The sequence below is a fragment of the Bombyx mori genome, chromosome 7 (assembly GCF_030269925.1).
Source record: "Bombyx mori chromosome 7, ASM3026992v2".
In the NCBI taxonomy this organism is placed as follows: Eukaryota; Metazoa; Arthropoda; class Insecta; order Lepidoptera; family Bombycidae; genus Bombyx; species Bombyx mori.
In genome coordinates this window covers 8,207,881-8,229,091 of record NC_085113.1, presented here as the reverse complement: position 1 = coordinate 8,229,091, position 21,211 = coordinate 8,207,881, and the positions used below count along the sequence as shown (strand labels likewise).

Here is a 21,211-nt window from a genome sequence, read left to right as displayed (position 1 = left end):
GTAATGTTGAGGTGAATAAAACTATATTTTTTTTAGCTCGTTATAACCAATGGTGGACCAACCTGACCTTAATTTATAACAAACCTCAGTTTACCGAATTACTTGATATAACGAATATTGACTTGTTCCCTTCCGATTTTTTATATCCGAGGTTGCACTGTATAAATATCTAAACTACTTTATAACAGCGGACCCTTCCTTCAAACCGGACGCATGATTGTTTCGCGGCAAAAATTACCCGGATAGTGGTATTTACCCGTGCAAGCTCAAAATACTGCTTACAACCAATAAAAGCTGACTATTGCCGCGTTCTGATGAAAACATTCAGAGAACATTACTGCCAATTTCCAGAAAATATCTTAATTGAATTTCATGACACCGACGAGATAGATACGGTCGTGCTATACCAGACCAACATACAACCAATTACATACCATTTCCCACTAAAAACATTTCACAGCGCATCTTAATTAATATATTTATTAGACAATATTATCATTCGGATTAACGTAGAGACCAGGATTCAGTTTCATAAATCATTTGAATAATTCGGCAATTACAAATGGCACGTTTCGCCTATTATTCATCCGCGGATTACTAATTAACAGTAACAAATGATTGTGTTGTCGCTTAGCTTCAAGCCTTCCCCTCATTTGTAACGATTTAACTTTGAAGGTATCCGCTGATAACGCGACAAGACTATTGGCAGTCACTGACTAATGTTTCGCTCAAAATTGTTAAGATGGTATTACGCAGTTGTAGGTATATCTATATTACATTAATACGTGAAGCAAAAACTTTGTATCCCTTTTTACGAAAATTGCGCGGACGGAGGAGTATGAAATTTTCCACACTTATAGAGAATATAGAGAAGAAGTGCACAATGATAATATTTTTTTAAAATAATGTATAAAATATACATTAAGTCGATAAAGAAAACATAACACACACTACCATGTATTTGACACAATACATATACTCTTTGTTTATTATCAAACTTTTGTTATTATTTAAAATCTGTAGTCAAATTGAGAATAGGTTAGTATTGTTTATATTTAATATTACGAGTATTTGTCTAAATTTGGCGTAATCTGTAACAATAGGACCATAATAATGTTGAAACTTATAATTTCAATTAATTATAGTCGAATTTCGACTACTGCGGGACCACTAGTTGTAATAAAGCGCTGTATTGCTAAATATATCACAAGGCGTCTATCGCTCAAAGTAATTAGATTTGTTTATCTAAAGATTTCGAGTATTAGCTAAGATAGCCCTGCTTCCGCAGGAGCGGGAGGGTTTTGTCCCTCCCGCTATGGGCGGGCCGTCTGACACCGTCGACGGCCAAGCTCATGCTGAGGTGCCCCGTATTACGGAGGCAGAGCTCCGGGTGGCCGTTGTCAAGATGACTGCGAGAGACACGGCCCCCGGCCCGGACGGAGTCCACGGCCGGGTATTGGCCTTGGCCCTCGGTGCCCTGGGGGACCGGCTCCTTGAGCTATATAATGGCTGCTTGGAGTCGGGACGGTTTCCGTCGCTCTGGCGGACGGGTAGACTTGTGTTGTTGAGGAAGGAGGGGCGCCCGGTGGATACAGCCGCCGGATATCGTCCTATCGTGCTGCTGGACGAGGCGGGAAAATTGCTGGAACGTATTCTGGCTGCCCGCATCGTTCGGCACCTGGTCGGGGTGGGGCCTGACCTGTCGGCGGAGCAGTACGGCTTCCGGGAGGGCCGTTCGACCGTGGATGCAATTCTTCGCGTGCGGTCCCTCTCGGACGAGGCCGTCTCTCGGGGTGGGGTGGCGCTGGCGGTGTCTCTTGACATCGCCAACGCATTTAACACTCTGCCCTGGACCGTGATAGGGGGGGCACTGGAGAGGCATGGAGTGCCCCTCTACCTCCGCCGGCTGGTTGGGTCCTATTTGGGGGCCAGGTCGGTCGTATGTACCGGGTACGGTGGGACCCTTCATCGCTTTCCGGTCGTGCGTGGTGTTCCACAGGGGTCGGTTCTCGGCCCCCTCTTGTGGAATATCGGGTACGACTGGGTGCTGAGGGGCGCCCTCCTCCCGGGCCTCCGCGTTATTTGTTACGCGGACGACACGTTGGTCGTGGCCCGGGGGGATGATTTTAGGGAGTCTGCCCGTCTCGCCACAGCGGGAGTGGCCCTCGTCGTCGGAAGGATAAGGAGGCTGGGTCTCGACGTGGCGCTCAATAAATCCGAGGCTCTGTGGTTTCACGGGCCGCGGAGGGCGCCACCCGTTGACACCCACATCGTGGTTGGAGGCGTCCGGATAGGGGTCGGGGTGCAGTTGAAGTACCTCGGCCTCGTGTTGGACAGCCGGTGGGCCTTTCGCGCTCACTTTGCGGAGCTGGTCCCCCGATTGATGGGGACGGCCGGTTCTTTGAGCCGGCTGCTCCCGAATATTGGGGGACCGGATCAGGTTGTGCGCCGTCTCTACGCGGGGGTGGTGCGATCGATGGCCCTGTACGGTGCACCTGTGTGGGCTGAGCCGCGCAACCGGGCCACTATGGCTCGGTTCCTGCGCCGGCCGCAGCGCACCGTTGCCATCAGGGTCATCCGCGGATATCGCACCGTCTCCTTCGAGGCGGCGTGTGTTTTGGCGGGGACGCCGCCATGGGAGCTGGAGGCGGAGTCGCTCGCTGCCGACTATCGGTGGCGCAGCGAGCTTCGTGCTCGGGGCGTGGCGCGTGTCCCCGAGAGTGAGCTGCGGGCGCGGAAGGCCCATTCTCGGCGGTCCGTGCTCGAGTCGTGGTCGAGGCGATTGGCCAACCCCACGTGGGGGCTACGGACCGTCGAGGCGGTTTACCCGGTCTTTGATGACTGGGTGAATCGTGGCGAGGGACGTCTCACCTTTCGTCTGGTGCAGGTGCTGACCGGGCACGGATGCTTCGGGAAGTACCTGCGCCGGATAGGGGCTGAGCCGACGACGAGGTGTCACCATTGTGGACACGACCTGGACACGGCGGAGCATACGCTCGCTGTCTGCCCCGCTTGGGAGGTGCAGCGCCGTGTCCTGGTCGCAAAGATAGGACCTGACTTGTCGCTGCCTGGCGTCGTGGCGTCGATGCTTGGCAGCGATGAGTCATGGAAGGCTATGCTCGACTTCTGCGAGTGCACCATCTCGCAGAAGGAGGCGGCGGGGCGAGTGAGGGAAAGCTCTCCTCACTACGCAGAAACCCGCCGCCGCCGAGCAGGGGGTCGGGACCGGGGTCGTATCCGTGACCTGGCCCCCTAAGAGCTAGGGGTCCCACCCGTTTTGTGCGGGGAGGGACCCAGACGAGGGGTGGCGTGCTCTGCACGCTCACCCACAATAGGAAGCCGGGTGATGGTAGACCGCGTTCCCCCGACCGCTCTGGGGGAAGGTGTAACGCGGCGCCATCAAAGCGGGCTCTCGGCCCGCTGAACGAGGGAACCGGTGGTCGTTTCGCTGGCGGCCACCGGTCCGGCGTCCGTGGGACGGTGGGATGGATGTAATGTGCTCTGCGTCAACCCTGTCCCGCCGTTTCAATAGCCCCGACTGGGCTCCGGCCCGGTCCGAGGTAGGGCGCCGGTTGTGAGCGGCAGGAGTTTTTAGTGAGGTTCAACTCCCACATACCCCACCTGCCGCGCGGGTGGGGATCCGGCGATTTTCTCCTGTGGAAAAAAAAAAAAAAAAAAAAAAAAGATAGCCCTGCTTAAATGTAAGTCACAGCGAAAGAGAAATAGTGTCCCAATTTCTACAGGACTCCCTATTTATATAATTTCCTATAAACGATTCTAAAATCAGACAATACTCTGTGAAATGATTGCGCGTGGAGGCTAAAACTCACTGGTCATATTGCCTTTTAAGAGTAAAAAATTATATTTTTTTTAAATCGTATGATTTCGAAGGCGGTAATTAAAAATTTACTGGTGGTAGGACCTCTTGTAAGTCCGCACGGGTACCACAGTACAGTACACAGGTACCACCGCCCTGCCTATTTCTGCCGTGAAGCAGTAATGCGTTTCGGTTTGAAGGGTGAGGCAGCCGTTGTAACTATACTTGAGACCTTAGAACTTATATCTCAAGGTGGGTGGCGCATTTACGTTGTAAATGTCTATGGGCTCCAGTAACCACTTAACACCAGGTGGGCTGTGAGCTCATCCACCCTTCTAAGCAATAAAAAAAAAACCAAGGACACCTGAAGTCGCGTACGTCATGAATCCGGTACTAAAATTTTCACATTATAATATTATTACAATTAAAAACGCACTATACAAAACATTATCTCTATAATTAACTTGTTATTTACTAAAGTTCGGTTCATTTAGAGGAAGAATTAAGCATTTAGGAATTGACAAAAAAAATGTTTCGTGTTATTTTATTTTATGGTTTTTTTTTCAATTGTTAAGGATCTCTTTTCCTATAAAAACAATCTCAAAAAATCTGTTACAACAACAACGCAGTTTGTTACAACGAGTAGGTATATTATACCCAAAATAAGCTTTGAGATATACACGTACACATACAAAACCTATTCCATTGATCCGGGTGGGTGCGCAGCTGTTATTTTTAACGATAATAGTTTATTGAAGAGTTTTTTCAGTTACATGAATTTTCATGGCGTAACTATGGACCAGCGTTGTTTCTGAATGATAAAGTTGTAATTTAAAAGGGTTCGTTGGCAAAGTGGCGTTGTTCTTTTATATATATATTCATTGAACCGATAAGGAAAATAGCTGTTACCATTAGTCAATTTTTATCATGCATCACTAATGCTGTATCAGATCTTAGTGAAAAAAATATATGTGAGCCGTCACTGGACGCTTGGCAGATGTGAAACATCGACATTATTTTGTAAAAGTAATATGCAGAAAAGAACAGATTGTGATAGGAACTAAATATGTCATAATGATAAAATAAAATATTACGAAAAAATAATTTGTTTTCAAGTAAAACACAGAGAGAATCGCACAGTCGATTGCGCATGGCGACGCGTCGCCACACCGTACACACTACTGCATATATATACCATCATATAGCGTGGCGACGCGTCGCCACGGCATGCGTCGCCACGAAAGAAATCGGTTTTACGTGCGGCTATAGATGTTTCACATAAAAAAAAAACGTAACAGTATCTACTAACTAAACTCACCTAAATACAAATATGGAAATGTCGAACCATAACAGAAAAGTAAAATTAAAATAGAAAACGTTCCGTCGGAATAACTTTTACAAACTTTGATTCAGTCCCCGAAGTTCGGCTCTTAGAAATATTGCACGAATTCACTTTCCTTACATAGGGGCACATCTCGTTCGAGCGTGCAACGTATGTTCACACACGGACTTTTTCCTCCTACCTAATAGTTGGTAGCCTAAGGGGCTATTCCAACTACACGTGGATTAGTAAGTGAGCTATCGTATGACTAACAAGACTTGCTAGCACTAGACTTAGCAAGAGTAGTTCTTCGCTGAATCTACCACTGGATCGGAATCGCGACCCGCTGAGAAAATTCGGCGACAAACCCAGTGGGCTGCGTCTATGGACTAGGTTGCATATCGATTCGACGAGTCCAACGAGAATGGTAACCGATGGTTAGAAAGCCTAAAAGCATCAAGGAGCGGATCGTTATCGTGTCGCACCGCTTTTTCGTTGAAGCGTTCTGACGCTGTTTTCTGATAGGTACCTACGTATCAATTATAAATGGAGGTCGTCGTGAAGACCTGCATTCCTCACTTATCATGGTGCTTCGAGGACTGTTTTGCATTAGTGGGAATGGTTGACCTGCAGAGAGCTTATGTGACTGCGAACTTTGTCCAAAAATACTGCTGCACACAAAATGTGATATTACATATTTGAGGTTGAGTGCCTATCAAAACCTACGGATATACCACAACGCGAATGATACTACGTACCTTGAGATATGAAGTCTAAATTCCAGTTTTATTATCATAATATATTATTATCGTTACTAAAATATTAGATTTTTTCTGACGTCTTCGTTTTTGAATCAACAATGGCACTAGTCGCGCGGTCTTATACGATTATAGAAAATTTCTACGAAAAATTAAAACGATTCAACAAAAGTAAAACGACAATATCATCAATGTAGTCGAAATTAATTAAATTTGCAACATTAAGGACAACATAAAAATTACCGGTCAAATTTTGATAACATCTAAATGGGCCTACATGAGAAGCGCAGAATATCAAATAAAAAAAAAATACCATCGAAACCGGTTCACCTAGAAAGAAGTTATGAGTGTTACCGAAAAAAGAAAAAAATGGAGAACCTCTTTGTTTTTTTTTGAAGTATTTTTTAAAATGAGCGTGAATTTCAAGAAAAATCATCCAAAAACAAGAAATTCTTACCAAAACATTGAGTTTTAAATTCAATCTGCTTCGCTAGCGACTTTGTTGGCGACAAACTTTTAAAATCAATACCTAGTACACGGATAATATTGGATACGGACACTTACCGCTGGGAAATCTCTTGACAGAATTGTTTTGGAATAGCTCATTTTAAAGTTGTGACAGCTTGTGGGATTACAAAGTCACCGGATATTATGTCAAAGCTTCTACTATATTCTCTAGATGAAAATCTGTGACGATCTTAGTTTGATATAAAGCGTGCTTGGTAGCAACATTGTTGTGCAATATCACTATGAACACGAGTTTATTTGTAAGTAAAAATTAAGGTGTATTTTATTTCGTACTTCGAAAATCAATGACATCTTCGCGGCTCAAAATACGCTATAGGTACCACAAATAAGAAACCCGAAAACCCATTGAGCGTAATAGAATTCAAAAAACTAAAAATACCATTAAACAACTTTACTGGGGGGGTATGGTGGTCTCGTGAACCCTGATAGGCAGGGATTCGACTTGTTTCTGCCAAGCTGATTGGCGACATTCACTCAGTCAGGTGAGTCGGTAGCTGCTTCCCCTATATTGCTATAAACCATTAAACAATTCAACATCACTATACTTCGTCACTGATTTCAAAAAGAGAATATCTTTTTTCCTACCTAATCGTTAGTAGCTTAAGGGGCTATTCCAACTTCAAGCGGACCAGTAGGTGAGCTCACGGGCTCAACCTGAGAGAATTCCTAACACTAGCCCTAGCAAGAGCAGTGCTTCGCTGCATCTACTACCGGATCGGAATCACGACTCAATGAGAAGATACGGCGGGAAACTCAGTGGGTTGTATCTATTGGCTAGTTCGCTCGTCGAACTCGTCGATTACGACGTAGAGTTCGACGAGGACGGTGATCGGTGCTTGAAGAGCCTAAAAGAACCGAGAGTGAATCCAGGGAATACGACAAGACATGTTTTGGGCATTGGCGGCAACGCTTTGCCCCGTCGCCTGGGTCGGATATGTATTATTACGCGCTAGGATTCGCGATAACTAATATCTCAACCGAAGTACAAATTAAAACTTTATTTAACTCTTAGAACGCTTATAGAACACTTTACAATTCGTAATTTCTTTCTTCCGCTTCGCTTCAGTTGAGTCGTTCGCTGTTTCGCTTTGAGTAGATTCCGATTACTAACCGCCTTCGTGTCATCTCTGTAACGCTTTTATAGCGATACGACATCCCAAGAGTTGTCGAGAGTATTCCTGACAGGTCAAATAGTTTCGGTATGGGTTTCTGCTATTTGATAATAGATGGCGTTGTACTTCTCAAGCGTTCTCGATTTTACTAGTTATTTTGATATTATTTTCTGGTATTCGACGATAGATAATCTCACCGGTATTACAGTATGTAGTTAGCGGTGGCCACGATAAGAAGATTACGATACAGAGCTCATAAATCGTGTGATCATATAAACATCGCTTTCATAATATGATCAAACTTAGCAGAATTATCTTTTGCGTTTATATTGTTTCGTTTTCTGGAATCGTACTATAATATCTGATTTATTAAAACAATTACACAGCAAAACATCGAACTCGTTCAGCAAGTCAGTGTAATGAAATAAATCGCGTGTATCAGAGATAAATGTTGTGTACGTATAAGGTTCCGTGAACCACATTTGTTAATTTTGTTATATGAATCAAATATATTTAGAATATCTTACTAATTTATAAATTATTAAAAAAAGAACACATTGACTTTCTCGCCGGTTGTTTCCAGTGGGGCGCAATTTCATTCTGTTGCTTGATCAAACAAACTCTCTCAGGTTGAGCCCCGTGAGCTGATCTCCCAACCAGTACGTAGCTGAAATGATTTCTTAGGCTACCAGGGAATAAGTAGGGAAAAAAGTTGATTACAATGAAGCTATTGGAAAATTCGAACTTATCACCCATGTAAAGTATGGGATTTTAAAATAACCACTAGCAATAGGTACCTTATGATATTATAGAATACGATAAAATTAGATTGAAGTTTTAAAACAAAGCGGGCGATATTCAGTGTACATTGCTGTGTATAATAATCTTATTGGCAGACTTTGCATAGTGAAATTGAGACTCCGGCTATGAAACTCCGAATGTCTCAAGGCGAATTGTCAATATTGTCAGCGAACTTTAGCTGCCTCAATGATAAAAGTTGTGTACTAACAATCTGAAAAGTATGACATGTGACGGACACGCGTATTATTGTTCAAATATCTGAGAGTTCTAATATTTCCGTTCATGTTATGACGACAACACCTATATCGAGGGATGAAAGGCTATTTGGTTTAAGCGACATTTTTGTAATTTTATAGGAAATTTGGGAAAAATTTGATATCAGCTCCAATAGCAATTGGGTAAACTTAATTGAAGTTCAATTAAAAATATCTGTATATAAAAAATAACTGTTGATGCTAATACCAAATAAAACGCATCATTTATCTTTGTAATTGAATTGTAATTATTTCAGCTTATTTCAGCAATTAAATTTACCAAATAATAATCACAAACAAAAAAAATGTGTGCGTGTACTAGTGTACACACGTAAGAAGTGAAACTTGTTTATGGCCTTATTTTTCGAAAAATGATCTACATGCAACTTTCTAGAAATTGGTTAAATAAAGTTAAATTAGATAAAGTTTAAACAAAAGGATTTTATTATCATAGACATGAATACAAAAAAGTTAAATTAGATAAAGTTTAAACAAAAGGATTTTATTATCATAGACATGAATACAAAACAGATGGCGCGTAACGGAAAAAAGTGACGCGTAACCGAAAAATGTGACGGTAAATTTTTTTCCAACGCCGATAAGGAAGTTTCACTTCAAAAAGGTTTTTCTTGCTCGTCTCATCTTTTGCGGATCTAGAAAACTATCAGGGCTAATTTAAAGAATCACATATAGTCTACGAATAATGACATCAATTTCATTCGACGTGCGGAATTCTAAAAATGGGCCAATCCTGAGCTGGACATCATTGAATTATGATTAATGGACCGCAAGGCTGCGTCACGACTGTCTGGCGAGCTTCCAAACGATGGATACTTGAGGGAACATGTTCCCGGAGACACAATAACGTCATAATATCGTACATAAGTCAGCTGGTAAATGGTATGAAAGTTGTCAATATATATCATTATATATTCGATGGTTTTCTATAGAAAATTGTATTGATGTTACATGATTTCCAGCAAAGCTTTGCGTGCAAATATATATTAAGTTTTTTTACACTCGTCGGCGGCTTTTGATTATTGAATGATCTATTTCTACGCCAGATCAAGCAAAAGAGGGGGAGGGTGATGGGAGAGATGTGCTCCGCACTAAGCGCTTCACTTTCCCCCCTTTGCCTTTTCATGAGTTCTGTCTCATGTGAGGTTCGGACGTGGGCTGTTGAGCGACAGGAGGTTTTGGCCAGTTCGACTCCGACATGCCCCGCCCTCCATCCCCAGGGGAGGGCGGAAGTGCGGCGATTTCCTCCTGCCAAAAAAAAAAAGATCAAGCAAAAAAAACTATTACAGAAATACTTTTACGATTTAATCTCACCTTTATTATTGTTATTATATCATTTCCGACGACTCGAATAATTTTTGAAATCACTGACGACGCTGTTATTATTTCGTCGACATTTCAATTTTGTACGCAATAGTTTTAATTATATCTACGATTCACGAAAACCGATGGAAATGTTACTAATAATAGATTTGTTTTTTATTACAATAAGCACAATGACATGTCGTTTGTATTGAAATAAACAATAATATGTGTTACTCTACAGACGATCGATTGTCAAAAACTGAACGATATTTTGCTACGTCGTTGCGTGACTTGGGATACCTCGACCGTACAATGAGCCATTAAACTGAAAAATTTTAAATGCATTGTTATTTTGTCAGTTTAAAAGGCTGAAGACTATACAGCCCGCCCGCGCGGTAAGTGGAGTGAACACCACGAATACCAGAGCCGCAGCTAACAGAAACAAACTCTCCAAATAGATTTTGTTTATAATCCGTACCGTATGTTATATATTTAGAGTGTCATTTCCAAATTTTCAATTATCATTTATGTTTTCCGTATTTTCTGTACGCCGTTCAATAACTTTAATTTAAGGAATAGTCTAAAATTTTATTCTGCGTGACTTAAAAACTGCAAACTGGGGGTCTTTAAATTTTAAGGATACTTCTTTACCGCTTAGTTTACAGGTTAACTTAATGATTCTGAAACCAAGTTCCTTCGGACACCAGAAAAGGCTTAAACCTAAGACTGCATGTTATAGAAAAAAAACCATCTACATTACATAATTTAGGCGATTCTGAATTCACGGCACAATTCGCAAACAAACGTACCATTTAACAATTGTCGGGGAAAAAAAGCGTTTAACTGTACGACTGAATCAGTCTATTTTGCTACGTCATCGGAATAATTTATCAACGTTCATGCAAATTCATTGAAAACGGCACAACTGCCTGCCTAAATAACGATTAAACGAACTATCTGAATCGAGCGATACAAAAACATACCGTGACACGAATGTTGAGCGTTCAATTAAAAACTTTTAAGCTGCATGTGAAAATTACATCTCGTGATGAAATAACCCACAGACACAGCCCACTGAGTTTATAGCCGGAGGATCTTCTCAGAGGGTCGCGTTTCCGATCCGGTGGTAGATTCTGCGAAGCACTGCTTTTGCTAGGGTCAGTGTTAGCATCACTCCGGTTTGAGCCCCGTGAGCTCACCTACTAGTTAAGGTTACGCTGAAATAGCCTCTCAAGGTTATCAGCTTAGGTATGAAGACAAAAAAAGTGTACTTATTGAATTAAATGGGCCACTTTTACAAATGTATGTTCATCGATATGCCTTCGAATAGATTTAAAAAAAAATGGCTGAGTTTTCTTGGAAATTTTAATTGCTCCTACAAAAGGAAATTAAGACTATTAAACTTGTTCAATTTCTGAAATTAGTTTTAAAACAGAATCACATCAGGTCGGAGACTAATCTTGCACCAAACAAGAGAGAAGAGGGAATTGCATTACCGGTGATCTTGTTACTCGGGGCGGGTACCGCGTCGCATTACCGCAGGCACAATCGAATTAACTACGATATTGGTAGAATGGAGCCACACTCGCAGCACGCAATCGCGCCGGCTACGACTTTTGTTCATTAACCCACCTGACAAAATTAATAATTTTCGTGTTTAATTAAGAGAAAGTTAACCTCGACTGAGGGTCGGAGTGAAAATTTTATTTTATGCCAGGATTAAATTAGTGCGTTTGAGATTTTATAGTTTAATTTTGTATGCTGCGACTAAATTAAATTGAGTTTCGTCTCCGTTTGCTTGAATTATATTTTTGTTTGATGACATTGATAATAATTGAAACGAAAACCAATACGCAAAGCTTACATTATTAAAAAGTATCAATCTAATTACAGGATAATGCTAGATGCTAGTGTTAAAATAAAAGACATTTCCTATAGACAAGAATTGTGATTAGGTTTTTTTTTTTTATAACATTTTAACATTTGGTCCGAAATTTATGGCACATTGTTCGATCTCATTACGAGACTTGTCACGTAAACTTGGAAATTGTGTATAATCAAATCCGACGCCCCCATGTTTCGATTAGATTAAAACTTTATTTAAGCAAGTGCATTGATTTTCTTTATGTATATTTCAGTACAGACAAACATTACTGTAGTTTGAGGAGAATTCAACCGATTTTAATCTATGATTTCTTCGGGTATGTTTTCTAAGGATGTACCAAAGAGTAAATAAATACTTACGTTACTTGGCTTGGCTTGCTTGACATCTAGATCGTGTTCAACGAAGCTATCCTATTCCTTCGGGGCTACTAGCAATAGGTAGGTAGAAAATAACCACACCTGACATACAACTGCGGTACATAATTATGTACATAACAATTAACATTTATTTAGAAATTTAGTATTAATTTATATAGAATTAGTATTAGTTTAGTTCTTTAATTATTATTAAGATTATATTATAGAAACCATATGGTTCTGCTTCAAATGAAATTTAATGAAAACGCTCACTTAGGGCTCACGTAGGTGCGCTCTTTTTACCTACAGAGGCTCATAGTCCACCGAATTTCTGGTCGGATCTTCTCAGTGGCTCGGCTTCGATACAGACGTACTTTTTGCGAAGCACTGCTCTTGCTAAGGCTGGTGTTAGCAAATTCTCTCAAGTTGAGCCCGTGAGCTCACCTACACGTCAAGGTGAAGCTGAAATAGCCTCTCAAGCTATCAACATAGGTAAGAAAAAAATGTCTAAAACAATTTAAACACCTGGTTAAATGAGCCCTTTGCTATGAATTATTTTAATGAAAATTCAAAATTAATCCAATTTATAAAAGTTGCTTTGACTGATTCGTCATTATCAGTAAAATTTAAGACAAGTGGTTAAAAAACATTCAACGAGAAAAAAAAGAGTTTTCGGTAATTCTGTTACTTGCATGGCACAGATTAAATGGAATTTTGGAGATAAAGCTTAAAGTAAAGTTTTTTTTTTTAAACTTGGGTTACAATTAATTATCTCAGCCTGTCCATTGTTCACTGCTGAACATAGGCCTCACCAAGTGATCTCCAGTGCGGCCGGTCCGTTGCCACCAGCATCCAACGTAACCCAGTGATTCTTACAGGTCGTCGGTCCATCTCGTAGGTGGTCGTCCCACACTGCACTTGCCATTTATGTGGTCTCCACTCGAGGATCCCCCCAGCGGCGGTCCGATCCTCACACTATGTGGCCTGCCCACTGCCACTTCAGCGTGCACAGCAACTTTGGTTCTTCTACAGATCTACTCATTTCTGATTCGGTCTCGTAGAGAAATACCAACCATAGCCCTCTCCATAGCTCGCTGCGTGACACTGAGCTTCCTAAAAAAATCCCTGGGTTATAAACAAATGTATTATACGGCTACGTAGAGGTGCTACACGGAGGAAAAACCTCAAAGCATAGCCGATATAACCAAGAAACAAAAAGGAACCTAACGAGTCTTCATGGCTTTAACCTTTGGGCTATGTTGAAATCAAATTTTCGAATGTCAGTACTGTCACCTTTCAAATATGTCAAACGTAAAATGGTTTAAATCCGTAAAAAAAAGATAACCTGAAAACAGAGTAAAGTTATAGAAAGGCCTTTCATAAGACATATTAAAGATATTTTAAGTGTATTTCCTATGACGTACATTTCTAGGTCTCCAATAAGCATTGAGTATGCAATGTTATATTAAATGATTGTTATTTAAAAAAAGTTTATTAGAAAAAATATGATTGTGTAAGATATCGTACACCTTTTTAACTCCAACATGGTTTTAATCATAAAGTCAGTAGTACGCTCGTATCGGTCTACTATCCATATCATTAGATCGTACTGCGACAATAAATCAATTTATCAAAAAAATGAAGAGGGTCCACAACCCCGAATAATTCACGGCCAAGTCTATCCTGATTGGAGGAAACCATGGATTGAGAGGCAAGGAGAATGGAGAAGCAAATTATCAGTTTTTGTAGAAAAAAATCCTAGTCCAGACGTTTTATACGCTATGTCACAAATACCAAATTTAAATTTTAAAATAGTCAGAGAATGGTGGGCTCACATGAAAAACATTCAAGAAGTGGAAAATCAGAAGTATCTCCATGAAAGAGTTGCTGCTTTGGGTTTCAATTTGGCTGCATTACATTTCTTCACATACAGACATGCTGCTGTCAGGTATATAATTCAGTAACTTAAAATTATTTTTATTCTAAAAACTAAAGTGCTAATTTTACAATTCAAGTAATAAAGATGAGGTATGAAAATTGGTACAGTAGTCACATTATTATGTTTAAGAAATCTAGATACTATACTTGCTGGGAAACTTCCCTACTAGGAATGAGCATTTTAAAAAATGTTTAAAATAAATCATTTTCTCAGTGGCTCAATTCCATTATAAAATGAACATTCTAGTTTTTCTGTTGTTAACCTTTACATGAAACTGAGGAGGCTGAGTAGGAGTGGGTGATATAAATCGTATATAGATTCAATATCTATATATCGCACCAATATCGTTGAATCCAATATTGCCCCGCACGAAATCTATATATCGATATCAGCCGATACACGATATTGCTCGATGTGATGCGCATCGCCATATCGTACCGATTCGTGAATCAAAATCTATATTTCGATATCAGCCGATACACGATATTGCTCGATGTGATGCGCATCGGCATATCGTACCGATTCGTGAATATCAGCAATATTCGTTTGGTTCGTATCGAATCGGCCAGAGTGAGTGAGCGCACGATAGGGATATCATGTGATGAATGAAACAGAAACAGGCATTATCCATACAATTGTAAACCTTATATTTAAGTCCATATGTCTGTAGATTATTCTTAGCGTATCAGCAGGATACAATTAAGGAAAGAAGTTTCAACTTTCGACCCTAACTTGAATGCAGTATAGGCTATTTGCATCGTTGAATTTAATTTCACGCACTTTGACCTTGAACTAGAATTTTTGGACAAGTGTTTATAAATACTTAAAAGTTTTTTGTACACATTTTTCTATTTTTAGTTGAATGCAAATAATTGAGTTTATTTCTTGTGTTTGTATTAAACTTTTGAAATCTACACTCTTTTGGTATATTTTGTAATTTTAAATTAAGACACAAAATACTAAAAACTGAAAATAATGTAGCCAGTCCTAAGCCTGGTAAAAGCATGAAGGAAAGTTTTTTTGATATTTTTATTTTCATGTTCTTTTTATTACTTTAAGATCATATTATAAATTGATATCAGAAAACCAACCGTATAACGTTGACTTAAATCTATATCTACTATGATATTATATCAGCGTATCGTTTCAAATCTCAAATATCATGAATCGAGAAAATCTACTAGCATCCATCAATATATAGATTCAGAAAATATATAGATTCAATATCCGATATTGATCCTCGATATATAGATACGATTCGATACGCGGCAAAACCGATATTACCCACTCCTAAGGCTGAGGAATATGCTTGTTGTCATTACTTTTATTTCACACATTTTTTATACAATGTGTGATTTATTATTAGTTTATGCTGGCTATTTGTTACTTGTTATTATTATTTGTTACTTTGATTGTTAACAAACTAAATGTAATAATAACTTTTTAATTCCAGATTAAAAGATTCAAGCGACTGGTTGAAAGGTGATATACTATCTCTGAAACTACCAGATCATTATACTGAGGGTTATTATGTTGAAGCTATTGACTGCTCAAATTTCCATCACGGTGGCATTCGCTATGAAGGCCTAGAAAATCTAAAAGGTCTCAATTTATTGAAATGGTTATCTTTAAGAAATAACAAACACGTTGATGTTTGGTGCTTAGATAGAGTAGCGGGATTGTCAGGCCAATCCTTAGAATATCTTGACATTAGAGGTTGTAAAATTTGCATTGGATGTATTAATGCATTAGCGAGAATGGAGGTTTTGAAATACTTACTTGTCTCTGATCCTGGTGATGACATGGCTCTTCAAGCAGGACTGTCAGTGTTAGAAGAAAACAATCCAAATTTGTTCATAAAAGCTGACTGACTTTTTAGTGTGTATTTTAGTTAAAATATGTTGTAAATAAAGAATGGTACATTGTTTGTAAATAAACTGGTATTGTTTGCAAAAAATAACTAAATATCTTTAATATATAAATATTCCTTGGATAATACATTACAATGTGCTTGAGAGGACAGAAGATATTAATAAAAAACACCATTGTTTTTAAGGATTTTTTTATGTTTTAACATAAGTTCGTACAATGATCCAATATGCTCGAACAAACTGTCCACAATGCTGATAAATTGAAAACGTGCGTACGTTCGTGTTCCGCTTCGATGTAATACAAGTGACAGTGAGAATAACAGTGCCATTTGTTGGTCCTTCATAATTTTCGTTCAAAAACATTCACATCATAAATTTTCACTATTTTCCAATCTAATATACATTAAATCGATAATTATTAAACCTAAATAAAACATCTAAACAAGATATTTACATTTACGCCATTCCGACTAAACAACTAAGACTAATGCCTTGTGTAGAAATAAATAACGAATATGAAATGCTTCATTTAAAATATCCCTTTTCAAATAACTACTAACATTTCTTAAAATATACTTTAAATTGTTACATGCTTCAAAATTAATTCAGTCTAATAAAAAAAAAACTGCTTATTATCCACTCGTTATTGACTGACAAAGCCTAGGAGATACAGAAATAGCACTTATCGAAATAAAATGATACAATATTATTGCTCCATAGTCACACACTAAGATTCGAAAGTCAATAAGGCACTAGCAATACGCAGCTTGCATACACATTCGTTTCATATTTGTTATTAAAACAACAATAGACACTTCGCTCACAAACTCAACCAGTTTCACTATTACAAAATATCAACAAGGGAAAACTAAAAAGATGGATGGACAGCTTTTGACAAATCGAAACATTCAATACAAACAACCGTAAAAATAAATCACGAAACTATTTCTCCAATTAATATTATTATTATGTTATGTATGGGAAGCAACAGATTGTATGTTATATGGAAGTAAAAATAAAAATAATATTGGTCGTTTTCTTATAAAAGTCGTGTACAAATTAAAGTTTGTGTAGTCCTAAAGTACAGAGTCGTGTAGTCCTCGAGCTCTAATTGAACAATTCAAATTCGAAGAGTATGTTGCTACATAATTTGAGTACAGCAATTTACTGTGTACTTATAAGAAAACAAACGAAGAGATTGCATATAAATAAAAATCGTAAAATCGTGACTAAATATATTGCATTAAATAAAATCACCGATTTATTAAAAAATATATATATATATATATATAAACATTTATACTGTATAAATGAAAGCGGTATCTCAAAAGCTTAAGGGAAACAGGCATTGGAATATTAAGCATCATTATGAATATAATTAGAAAATAAAAGATCGATCCTAGTGAAATCGACATCCCACAATACGCATCTCTACTATTGGTTAACTGGTAACAAAACAGCACTATATAATGTGATTTAAAAAAAAACGTAGGACAACTAAGAAGCGACTCAACTGACTGACGCGTAGTATTAGAATTATACCAAAAACTGTAAAAAGAAAAATTAAATTAAAAAAAAATTCACAGATCTTCTGTAGAATATCAACAATGCCGAGTTTTGGTATGACTACTAATATGTACGCGATTACAGAGGAATATTATAACAGTGCGAAAATATCTCTTATATTTATTTAATAAATTCATTTTCATTTCCAGACTCCTAAAGCAATTATGTACAAACTATTAATTATCGTCCCAAAGAGATCATTTAAAAAATACAATTTTGATATATACACATATATTTTATTGGCCGAAAATTTCATGAGTATATAAACTACATATTTCTCTCTTTTTTTCTCTCAATTTATCTACAAGAATTAGCATTACCTAAATTATAAGAAAATCCCTAATTACTTTGAGAGCCGGGAATACTTAGCACTAATTAGAATTATTTTTCTAATATTTACAATGAGATTATAACGTATTTCATTTATCTAGTGTCGTTAATGATTTGAGCTGTTTGTATATAAACAATTCATGGATAATTCAATTTTCATACATTTTAATGATGCTTTCTATTAAACTTTGTTTTTTGCAATTAAAGTTTATATCCATTTTATATTCATTTTAAGCTAAATTTAAATATTAACCTCGGCACGATAACACGTGCCTCGCAAAGTTTCATGTTAAACTCCGAAGTGTTTTCAAAGTATTTAAATAAATATGCGCATCTAATAAATGACAAAAAACAAAAAAAAAATCTATTCAAACACATGGAAGACTAACATCACAACATAAATATAGAAAACGATACAAAATATTCTTAAACAATAACATAACATGAATGCACCAATATTTATTTATATATAATATACATATATCGTTACTTTGTCGTAATGTATGTACACAACGTACATGCAATATTGTCACATCGCACCATTTTGTGTGATCAATTTCTATTCGTTAAAAATAACGGTTCGACTCTAATTTTGTATTAATTAATTAGGCAAGTCATTAACAGGTTAATTCAAATGTTGATTTTAATATGAGCAAACAAACAAAAACCATTAATGATTATGATTATTAGGAAAACATGATCTGTTGCAAACTCAAAACCGTGACTTTCATAAATCAAATGTTGCCATGTATCAAACATTATGCAACATTACTTCATAACAAGATTATATTATACTATAGTCATATAAATGCAGGATCGATTTAATAATAATTATTGACTACATATAAAAATCACCACAGCAAACAGATTCGACATTTAGTCAACTGTTATAATTGCACTTATCCAATTAACCCATAATTTGTATATTCATATGTTTTGATTAAAACACAGTGTATTTTATTTGTATGTAAGATATGACATGTTACCCAACAAAATTGATTGATATTGAATGATTTATATGGCTTTAACTAGAAATTTTAAATGTATATCTACTCTACATACGATTTATTAAAAGATTAACTGTTTTGAGAATATTCAAACGAAATCTGTTTTGAGAATATTCAAACGAAATACTTATTTACTTTGGCGTACGGAAATACCAAATCTGTGACAAGAGACACAGGTTACGTATGTGTGCGATTTCATTTATACACTCACACATCACCGTTCACGCTTAAAATACTATACATGTAAAATGTACTGAGATCGTGCCCAAATGACGATGTACTCGGCATGTTATTAAAAAAAAAAAGTTCGTTCGTCAAATCTTTCGGATTCCGCGAAACAATTCGATAGATTGCGGACGAATCACGCTCCATTCCATATTCAAACTTACAAAATTACATTGCAAAACGTTCCCAGACGTTTGCACGGCTAAATTTCTCCATTGATAAAATTTACCAAACTTTATTATATAGGGCTCTTTCGATAAACATAATAGAATGTTTCGTTCTAAAATCAAAAATTCAATATAATTAACACTACAATTACATAATAATATGTATTCCGAAAACGCTTATTATTTACAAACGAAATAATAATTACAAAAACATCGATATTATCATTTGTTACATTCGAATTTTAAAATGTCTCTTTTTCATTATCGTAACAGTAAGCGAATGATTTAAGTTTCCATCGACCTGTGAGTTAGTATTGTTTGGTGTGCGATACAAAATTATCATGCCAATTAGAGGATACAAAACTTTCACACCCTGTTTATATTAACACCTGTCCTCTTTCACGCTTGCTTATCAAATTTAGAACAAGGTAGACAGAAACACGGAAAACACATAACAACAAAAACAACTGTGTGCTTAGTGCGAGTTTTTTAACGTTTTCGATAGCGTAAAAGTTAGCTCAATTTTGTATGCAATTGGAACAGCGCCCCTAGCGGCAAACGTAGGCAAACGATCCCATTCCATACAAATATGAGCTAACTTTTACGCTATCCAGAACGTTAAAAAACTCGCACTAAGCACAGTTCGCTGTCACTGCCATACACAATAATTAATTCACAACAACGCAACAATGGAATTTATATTTATGAAAACCCTTTCGCACCATACAGAATATCCTAAGAAAACAGACTTTTTTATGATTTTTTTTGTTGTTTTAATCTAATAAAACCTTTTTCTTTTATTATTTTATGATTTTAAATGTGCGTGTGAACCATGAACGCATTCATTAGCATTATATATTTCACTAGAACGTTTCATGTCGAAGTGCGAAAACCTCATACACAACCATATTCTTTACACGTTACAGAACATCTCTACTCTAACAACGAATTGTTTTGAAAACAATTTAGTAAGAAATTATTATAATTTTTTTTTTTATTAAAATTGTGGTCACCATTTCTCTCACTCCTGCACTACAATGGAGATGGTGTAACGTCGTCGCTAACTGGCCGTCGACGTGGAATGCAATGGAGCCGACACGAGTGGCGAATTCACATCTGTAACAGAAGTAATTCGTATTTAGCAAAAAAATAATATTTTGATTGCATAGATGGGTGGACGAGCACACAGCACACCTGGTGTTAAGTGGTTACCGGAGCCCATAAAAATTTACAACGCAAATGCCGCCACCCAACTTGAGATATGAGTTCTAAGGTCTCACTTTTAACGTCACTACCCGCCAGTGGGATTCGAACACCGGTGCATCGCTAGATACGAATGCACCGGACATCTTATCCTTTAGGCCACGACGATTCAGTGACGTGTATTCCGTAACAAAGAGCTCAACTTTCCCAACGACTTCCCAGTAACTTGTTCCAACAACCCGGAACAAATACTATAGTATCCGTCTTATAGTGGGGATTACTTGCCATGTAACTTCTAGTGTAGGAGTATTCTCGTATAACCCGCCCTTATGACCCCATTATAACGCGTTGTACACAAATGATTCGCGTTTAAAAACTTGAAAGTGAAAATTTTTTATCCCATTAAAGGGGATTTTAATTTAATATCAATCTTATAACAAAAACAATTGTGACGATGTACCTGAAATTAATTATGAAGTGTACAAATCATTAAAAATAACAGAACATAACTAGTATACTATATCTAGTACCTATCTATAGCTATGTTTGTAAACCATTACAAACATTTAAAATCAATTGGAGTTTTATTGTAGCATTTGTGTTTTATTTGCAATATTATATAGGTATATGAATCATAAAATCGAAAATGAAGTCGATAGGTATAATAAATTATATTCTATTACATAGGTACATAATATTGTCAGATACTGTATTTTATCGCAAACCCTAAGAAATAGATATAAAATTT

General features: G+C 37.7%; 2 protein-coding genes and 1 long non-coding RNA gene across 6 annotated transcripts in view; 1 reads left to right on the top strand and 2 right to left on the bottom strand.

The window, feature by feature from the left end:
- Nucleotides 1-8,815: 8,815 nt before the first annotated feature.
- Nucleotides 8,816-11,926, bottom strand: LOC134199161 (uncharacterized). Of its 2 annotated transcripts, none has more exons than XR_009973525.1 (3): nt 11,779-11,926; nt 10,898-11,546; nt 8,816-9,857 (listed from the first exon to the last, which is right to left on the bottom strand). It is a non-coding gene; the product is annotated as an uncharacterized LOC134199161 (long non-coding RNA). The 2 variants fall into 2 exon arrangements; XR_009973526.1 differs by having other exon boundaries at nt 11,411-11,546; nt 11,779-11,905.
- Nucleotides 11,927-12,764: 838 nt separating this feature from the next.
- On the top strand, nt 12,765-16,059 carry LOC101736419 (uncharacterized). Its single transcript, XM_004931309.5, has 2 exons — nt 12,765-14,103; nt 15,548-16,059. Exons 1-2 carry the CDS (start codon nt 13,700-13,702, stop codon nt 15,963-15,965), a joined length of 822 nt encoding a protein of 273 aa, XP_004931366.1. The 5' UTR covers nt 12,765-13,699; the 3' UTR covers nt 15,966-16,059.
- Nucleotides 16,060-16,139: 80 nt separating this feature from the next.
- The window catches only part of LOC101744813 (putative transcription factor capicua), a 54,685-nt gene continuing 49,613 nt past the window's right edge, over nt 16,140-21,211 (bottom strand). For all 3 annotated transcript variants that reach the window (XM_038011996.2, XM_062669417.1, XM_062669416.1), the window contains exon 30: nt 16,140-20,376. In XM_038011996.2, the coding sequence (XP_037867924.1) occupies nt 20,321-20,376 (56 nt within the window). In that variant the 3' untranslated portion in view covers nt 16,140-20,320. The remainder of the gene's footprint in view (nt 20,377-21,211) is intronic.